Raw genomic sequence first — 8,374 nt, forward strand, 5'->3', positions numbered from 1 at the left:
TAAATGTCATTGCTTTTTTTGTATCTTGAGCTGTATATACCTTATATACTGTACACCTAATCTCTCTGTTGTATATATTATATGTAATTCTAACTAGTAGCCTCTACCTTTCTAATTATCCTTAGGTCTGCCTTGTCTGTGTTTTCTTCTGACGTGCGTTTGTTTATCTTTGTTTTTCGATGCCTTTGTTTAATTTCCTTCCCTCAATGATTGCTTTCACCTGTGTCATATTTGTTTACTTGTTTGCCTTAGTACATAGTCTTCCTGTTTCCCTCTATTCCTTGTCTGTCTCTGTGTCCTTCCTATGTGTTTCTCTGCGCACGCTCTAGTGTTACGGTGTCGACTCACAATCATAAACCTCACTAACCTGGTTTACAATTTCGTCTTGTTTCTCCCACTCATGTGTTTCTATCCTTTCCTGTTCTATTTAGTATCCGCATTTCCTAGCGTTGTTAATACTCTGTGTTTCGTTTGTTCAGGTATGTTGTTTGTTAGTGGTTCTCCTTGTACCTCCCTTTAGTTCTTGTTGTTTGTAATACCCATGTCCCCTGGAATTATTAAGACTCTCTCTGTTTCTTTATATACAACTGATTTCAGCATTTTGTCTTTGGCACAAGTCTTTCACAACTTCACATAAAATTCTGAGAAAACCTTCCAATTTATTGCTTACATTTGACTTGTCTTGTTAATTTAGCAAGGTATTCTGACCACTGGTTGTTCTGAATGCTGTCATGATTTTCCAAGTTCTGAATTTACTGCATGTGCCTCTTCTTCCTATTCAAACATTTAAATTTTTAATATCATGTCACTGGTGTCCTATACTTTGTTATGGCATAATACCACACAAAAGAATTTTTTGATTTAGTGATAGTGAGACATGACGATGAGGTGAGTTCCGTTCAACATATAACATTTATTTGTAAATTTAAAGCGCAGACAGCGGACACTAAACATATAAGCCAAATGCGTAGGCGTCAGACTCAGACAAAGAGGAGCATGGGACACTGCATAAATGCACATTAAACAGACAAACTAAATGAGACTCAAGTGGTGAGATGAGCCACAGGTGAGACAGATGAACACACTCGCGTCAAACCACACCTCAGGAAATACACACATGGATGTGGTAGTGGGACAAAAGGTGGACCTGACTACCCAGGGCCCGAGTATGGAGAGGGGCCCATTTGGCTCATGTGCCTCGTTTACTGGCATTTATTGGGGCCCAGTGACATTGAGAGTGTACAGGGACCAGAATTTGCTGCTATGCCCGATTACACATAAGGACATAACCAGACGTATACAACATGAACACACCACTTATTGTCACGATACATGGCCCGGGGCTGTATTGTGACAATAAGCTGTCTTAATACAGCAATCTTTAACTGTACATCTATAAACAAACTGGCCAGTGTATATATATATATATATATATATATATATATATATATTAATTGTTTTAATAAAGTAACTGCGAGAAATTTTTTACCTATAAGAATTTAGTTATAATTGTGATACATGACATTGTTCAAACAGTGCATGAACGTTAACCTGAGCAGACAAAGGTTTATTCTCGAGTTGGTAAAGGAGCTGTGTGCACAGCAGAAAATGGAGAAAGCGGCTAGGGCAGTGGCACAAAAGCGAATTTTATCTGAAGCTCCTTGCCCGCCCTCTAAAACAAAACAATGCCAAATCGGTAGATGTTCAGTGAACAAAACATATGACATCTGCCAGACGTGTAAGCGACTGGTCTGTAGCAAATGTGCAAAGACTGTACAAAGTGAACATTATAGAGAGGAGAGAGGCAACTATATTTGTGAAGCCATCTACCATCTCATTGTATCGTTTCAATAATTTTGCATTTTGTTATGCAAAGGTACATAGCTTAGCTTTTATAATTATATTTTTGTAATTCAATTAGCCTATTTCTGTTTTTTGTACTTTGTCTACCATAAAACGTTACAGACATTTATTTGTAGATTTGTTATGTTGACTATAGCTGTAATGTTTCGGGACAGCAGGGGTGTCGCAATCGCAGAGATAGAATATAGTAAACAAACACGACAATACCACACAAAAGGCAGAACGGGACTAAGTTAAATACTAAAGGGGAGACACAGATAACCAGGCAAACAAGACAACTAAGAAACAAGAATACACATGCGAACACACTAATCCAAAAGACCTTACGAACATTACGTGAAGATAAATAACAAATAGAGCAACGACTAAAGGGGTTAGCTGGACATACATAAAACCATGAACGACTAACTAAATGGATAACCAGGAAATCAACAACCAATGACTATAGACAACAGAGGAATATAACATACATAACTCAAACCTGTGCTAAACAGAGAGAAACATGTAGCAACCACGAAGACTAGGAACGTAACTGAGAACAAGGACAGACATGAGGGAACTAGTAACAACTGGCGAACACTGAAACAAGGAGAACTTACGTACAAGCAGATGCAGGGAGATACAGAACAAAATCAAAACAGACATAGAACAAGAACAACATGCTAGTAAGGAAAGACAGGGCGAACAAGGCAGAGCAGGACAAAGCAAGGCAGGACTCACACAAACAAACAATGACCGACACAGGAGTGAAACACCACGGGGATTATATACACTGAAACAGGGGAGGTAACGAGACTCAGGTGCGGGCACTAAAGACGGGCGTGACAGACAGAGGGAGAAATCCTGGGAATGGGGAAACTGGGCAGGACCAGGGAGGAGGGAGGGGCTGGATTTGACAATAGCACTAACATACACAACCTTTAGACATTGTTGAGCATAAGCATCACCAACATGATACATTAATACATATTGAAATATTTTCAAGCTTATTTAAGATATTTCCATGCTTATTTTAACTTTTTAATCTCATTTTTGTAGAATAACCTGTTTTAAGTGTATCTGCATCAGCATTCCATATGTATATTAGCAAAGCATGGAGTCCGTCATGCTTTATATTGTATCTTCAATTTTTACCTTAATTTTTTTTCTGCCCAACCTTTCTGTGAAGTACTTTGCAAACATTCTTTTTAAAGTGTTAAAGCTACTTCTTCTTCTTATTATTGCTATTAATAAAGCTGTAATAATAATAATAATAATAATAATAATAATAATAATAATAATGGTACTAGTAGTAGTGTAGTGATGGTGGTGGTATTAGTAGCTGTAGAAGTATACTACGAAGAAAATTAAATTTTTACTTACGTATGGTGGTGCACGTTTTTTTGGCGCTGTCATATTTAGAAATACCAAACCTGCCAACACACATTGAGATCAAAGTTTCATTTTTATTATATTATTAAGGTTTTTAAAATCTCTGTAATTAAATCTACAACCAATTGTACAATGAAAATAGTTTAGGAAACTTGTTTAATTTATTAGCATCGCTGTAAAAATATTTTTGAATGGCAAAATCAGAATATGCTGACTGTAAATTCAAAGTCTTTAAACTACAGAATAGCCAGCGCAATTTGTGTGGTTTTAGGTATGTAGGTATGTAATGCGCTGCACACAAGTAAAGGACGACCATAGTTAAATGATTAAATTGATGAAAGTGATATTGAAGAAAGTGATATTACCGTTTTTTATCCTTCAGAGTCATAACCATCCAATGTCAAATGATAATCTAAGTCTAACTCTAACTCGCTTCGATTTGTCGTCTTCGATATAACACGGGTAAAGTAAATTCTCAAAACTTTAAACTGTCGTTATAAGGAGTGGTGATAGGTGGGACTTGGGTGGCCTATCCTTTTCCGCGTGCGTACTACAAAGACGATTTTTACTTCTTACTCACGTCGTTTACGTCTATCAGGAAAGTGATTAAAATAAATTCCTATATCCTATGTCAGTAAGTTCACGACGAAAAAGTATGATATATAATATATTACATTATATATATGCCAGTGATATACGACAACGTATTTACGCTAATTTACATGTCACTGGCTTTATGTGTCAGTGAATAAGTCTCGATATGCTAAGGAAACATACTTTTAAACATTTACATTCATGGTATTTAGCGGACGCTCTTTTTCAGAGCGACTAACAAAAGGGCTTGTGTCTACAAAAACTGTCCTTAGATAGCACAAATAGGGTATAGTCCCAAACTACCTACATTGACAGACATAAGTATTTGTATTAATTGTAAGAATGGTAGACACAATACATTACAATACAATGAATTGACATACAATACGATATACAATAGCCTGATTACGTTTATTACTTTTAATTACAGTGGTTTTTAAAGCCACAAAAATGTGTTATAGCATGAAAATTATAACAGGAAATGTTTGTTTCCTGTTAAATAAAATTCAGAGGACGTTGTTTTTTGTTAGTTTGTCCTATTAAAATACACTGCTCAAAAAATAAAGGGAACACTCAAATAACACATCCTAGATCTGAATGAATGAAATATTCTCATTGAATACATTGTTCTGTACAAATTTGAATGTGCTGACAACAAAATCACACAAAAATCATCAATGGAAATCAAATTTATTAACCAATGGAGGCCTGGATTTGGAGCCACACACAAAATTAAAGTGGGAAAACACACTACAGGCTGATCCAACTTTGATATAATGTCCTTAAAACAAGTCAAAATGAGGCTCAGTATTGTGTATGGCCTCCACGTGCCTGTATGACCTCCCTACAACGCCTGGACATGCTCCTGATGAGGTGGCGGATGGTCTCCTGAGGGATCTCCTCCCAGACTTGGACTAAAGCATCCGCCAACTCCTGGACAGTCTGTGGTGCAACATGATGCTGGTGGATGGAGCGAGACATGATGTCCCAGATGTGCTCAATCGGATTCAGGTCTGGGGAATGGGCGGGCCAGTCCATAGCTTCAATGCCTTCATCTTGCAGGAACTGCTTACACACTCCAGCCACATGAGGTCTAGCATTGTCCTGCATTAGGAGGAACCCAGGGCCAATCGCACCAGCATATGGTCTCACAAGGGGTCTGAGGATCTCATCTCGGTACCTGGCAGTCAGGCTACCTCTGGTGAGCACATGGAGGGCTGTGCGGCCCTCCAAAGAAATGCCACCCCACACAATTACTGACCCACTGCCAAACCGGTCATGCTGAAGGATGTTGCAGGCAGCAGATCGCTCTCCACGGCGTCTCCAGACTCTGTCACATCGGTCAGATGTGCTCAGTATGAACCTGCTTTCATCTGTGAAGAACACAAGGCGCCAGTGGCGAATTTGCCAATCCCGGTGTTCTCTGGCAAATGCCAAGCATCCTGCACGGTGTTGGGCTGTGAGCACAACCCCCATCATGGAGTCGGTTTCTAACCGTTTGTGCAGACACATGCACATTTGTGGCCTGCTGGAGGTCATTTTGCAGGGCTCTGGCAGTGCTCCTCCTGTTCCTTCTTGCACAAAGGTGGAGGTAGCGGTCCTACTGCTGGTTTGTTGCCCTCCTACGGCCTCCTCCACGTCTCCTGGTGTACTGGCCTGTCTCCTGGTAGCGACTCCAGCCTCTGGACACTACGCTGACAGACACAGCAAACCTTCTTGCCACAGCTCGCATTGATGTGCCATCCTGGATGAGCTGCACTACCTGAGCCACTTGTGTGGGTTGTAGAGTCCGTCTCATGCTACCACGAGTGTGAAAGGACCACCAACATTCAAAAGTGACCAAAACATCAGCCAGAAAGCATAGGTACTGAGAAGTGGTCTGTGGTCCCCACCTGCAGAACCACTCCTTTATAGGGGGGGGGTCTTGCTAATTGCCTCTCATTTCTACCTGTTGTCTATTCCATTTGCACAACAGCAGGTGAAATTGTTACACAATCAGTGTTGCTTCCTAACTGAACAGGTTGGTTTCACAGAAGTGTGGTTGACTTGGAGTTATAATGTGTTGTTTAAGTGTTCTCTTCATTTTTTTGAGCAGTGTATATTTAGTCATATATGGCACTGTGCTTGGTGATGTAAGGCCTGCATGAAGATGTTCGGCAATGGAAACCCATTCTATTTAGCTCCCATGCAGTTGTTGTTGAGATTTTCTAAGATTGCAGAACATTGGCAAATTTTACACACTGTGCACCTCAGACTCTGCAACCCTGCTTTGTAACATTATGTGGGCTACCACTTCATGGCTGAGTTGCTGTGTTCCTAAATACTTCCACTTTTCAGTTATGCACCTCAAAGTTCATCATGGGATAATTAGGAGGGAAAATTCCATGAACTCACTTGTTGCAATGGTGGCATCCAGTAGCATGCTTATATTTAGTGAGCTTTTTAGAATGACCATTCTTTCACATATGGTTGTAATGGCACACTTGATTGTATACACATGAACTGAATGATAAAAAGATGTGTCCCAAAATTTTTGTCCATGTAGTATATCATATTATATTGTGTTTTATCTATGCACACAAGAGTACCTTAGTTATTTTTGTTGTTATTACAGATATATTTATCACATATTAAATACAGATGTTGTAAGTAATAGCTTACATTGTTTACTGTATACAATATGTACCAACTGTTGAATGTGTTTGTTTTGGCAGTGTAATGACTTCTACAGATTTTACTGTTTTTAATGCAGTGTGTGGTAATTGTGGTATCCTTTATTATTTATGAACAGCTGCAAACCTCTTCTAATTCTACCATACACCTTAACCCTTTATGTACCTGTTAACATATTTAGGCATACCTTAGTTAATGAATGTAATCAAAGGGATTAACTGTTTAATCTTTTTTCACCACATTACATTTTTCTGATGGCGCAGTTTTTACTACACAGAAAATCATCTCAGTAATACAAACTATGGTTATGCATTACATTTCTAATTTTCTATGATTTTAGAGAATTCATTTGCAACACATATTGTAAAGGTCTAGTAAAAGTTGTGTATTTAAACATTATTAAACAGAAAAATAGATAATTAAGGACAATGTATCATGACCTTGTGATGTGCGACATGTGTAAGAAACAAAATATAAATAGATCTAACTGTTAAACATGAGGGTGTTGACGTCTGTGGAGTAGAACACTTTGTTACACCCAAACATGTTCCTGTACACTGAAACTAGTTTTGCTAGGTGTGTACTCACACTGTCGCACACTGTCACGTCATTTCTAATAATATCTTCTTTACATGACAGGCTCCAAAATAATATCAAGGCTCCAGAGGCTCCAAAACAATATTAAAATAATGTACACCATAATGTGTTACCTCCTTTTAATTAATCTGTCTCATATTTTTACCCACATATATTTTTAAGTTGACTTGCAAAGCCACCTTTTTATTCTCCTTTTATAGCCCTATTCCCCTGACAGCTTTGAACCACCAAACATTCCAGAATGGTGTGCTTGTGACTGATGCACCACCTGCTTAATCTTTTTTTACCTTAACCTCTGCTCAAACTATTTAAACCATATTCATTCATGGGGAAGTCTATCAAAATACTCCCATTTTGATACATTTCAAGCTACAAACACAAAACCTGCCATCACCTCTCAGAGTAGTGACAGAAATCCATGTTTTAAACTTTTATCCCTGTTTTATCGCTTTACAACTATTCATTTTCACTACTTTCTAACATGTATAGCTTGGTAGAAGCTAGAAAAGGTAGAAAACCTATAACCAACATTTGTAAAAAAAATTTGACTGGACTGATCTACCTACAGACATATTATTCCAGCTTTTTTCTTTCCTTCATTTTGATAATCCTTAAATTTTCTTACTGGAGCCACTAAATGTGTTATACAAATCCAACCAATGGAACCAAGCACCAAAATACAATTTATTTTTGATCTACCATCTATCCTTTAATTATCCTGGCAACATTCATTTATCTAACACTGATTATTTAATGGCTTGTTAATACATCGAAATGTGGCAAATCTATAGTGGATGCAGGATACCATTGTTACCATTGTTACCAGGATACCATTAACAATACAGAACCATTGTTAATATTTGAATGATTATCTCAATTGTTCCCTCTGTAGAATGTTTGTGGAGGTTTCTTAAAGCTCTCAAACCATCTTCCTTGTGATAACCATGTTGTCACAATACAGAGGCCCCCTGTAGGCTACTACTGTCAGCCACCCCCGTTAGCAGCGACAGTAATCTATGTTTGTCCTATCATTGTGGCCTCGTGTTCGTGCCTCAGGTGGGTGTTGTCCATTAGAAAATCTGACACCTGAGGGTCAATTGTTTGTCCATATATGTCTTGTCTTTGTAGCAGTTGACTGCTGGTTATTGTATTCTTCATTTGAATTATGTTACAGGTTTTGCATTGCTGCACTTTATTAATTAAATACTCCCTTTTGCCTGAGACTTGTGTAATTGCGTCCCTTTTTTTTTGCACTCCCTCACCCGTCACAGAAAAA

At 38.3% G+C, this 8,374-nt stretch overlaps 1 protein-coding gene across 1 annotated transcript in view; it reads right to left on the reverse strand.

Annotated features, from left to right (window-relative positions):
• The window catches only part of LOC143490939 (uncharacterized), a 40,716-nt gene extending 37,015 nt beyond the window's left edge, over positions 1–3,701 (reverse strand). The window contains exons 1-2 of the mRNA XM_076989525.1: positions 3,600–3,701; positions 3,226–3,275 (exon numbers count right to left, since the gene is read on the reverse strand). Of these exons, the coding sequence (XP_076845640.1) occupies positions 3,226–3,275; positions 3,600–3,628 (79 nt within the window). The 5' untranslated portion in view covers positions 3,629–3,701. The remainder of the gene's footprint in view (positions 1–3,225; positions 3,276–3,599) is intronic.
• Positions 3,702–8,374: the final 4,673 nt, after the last annotated feature.

The sequence above is a fragment of the Brachyhypopomus gauderio genome, unplaced genomic scaffold, assembly GCF_052324685.1.
Source record: "Brachyhypopomus gauderio isolate BG-103 unplaced genomic scaffold, BGAUD_0.2 sc68, whole genome shotgun sequence".
Taxonomy (NCBI): Eukaryota; Metazoa; Chordata; class Actinopteri; order Gymnotiformes; family Hypopomidae; genus Brachyhypopomus; species Brachyhypopomus gauderio.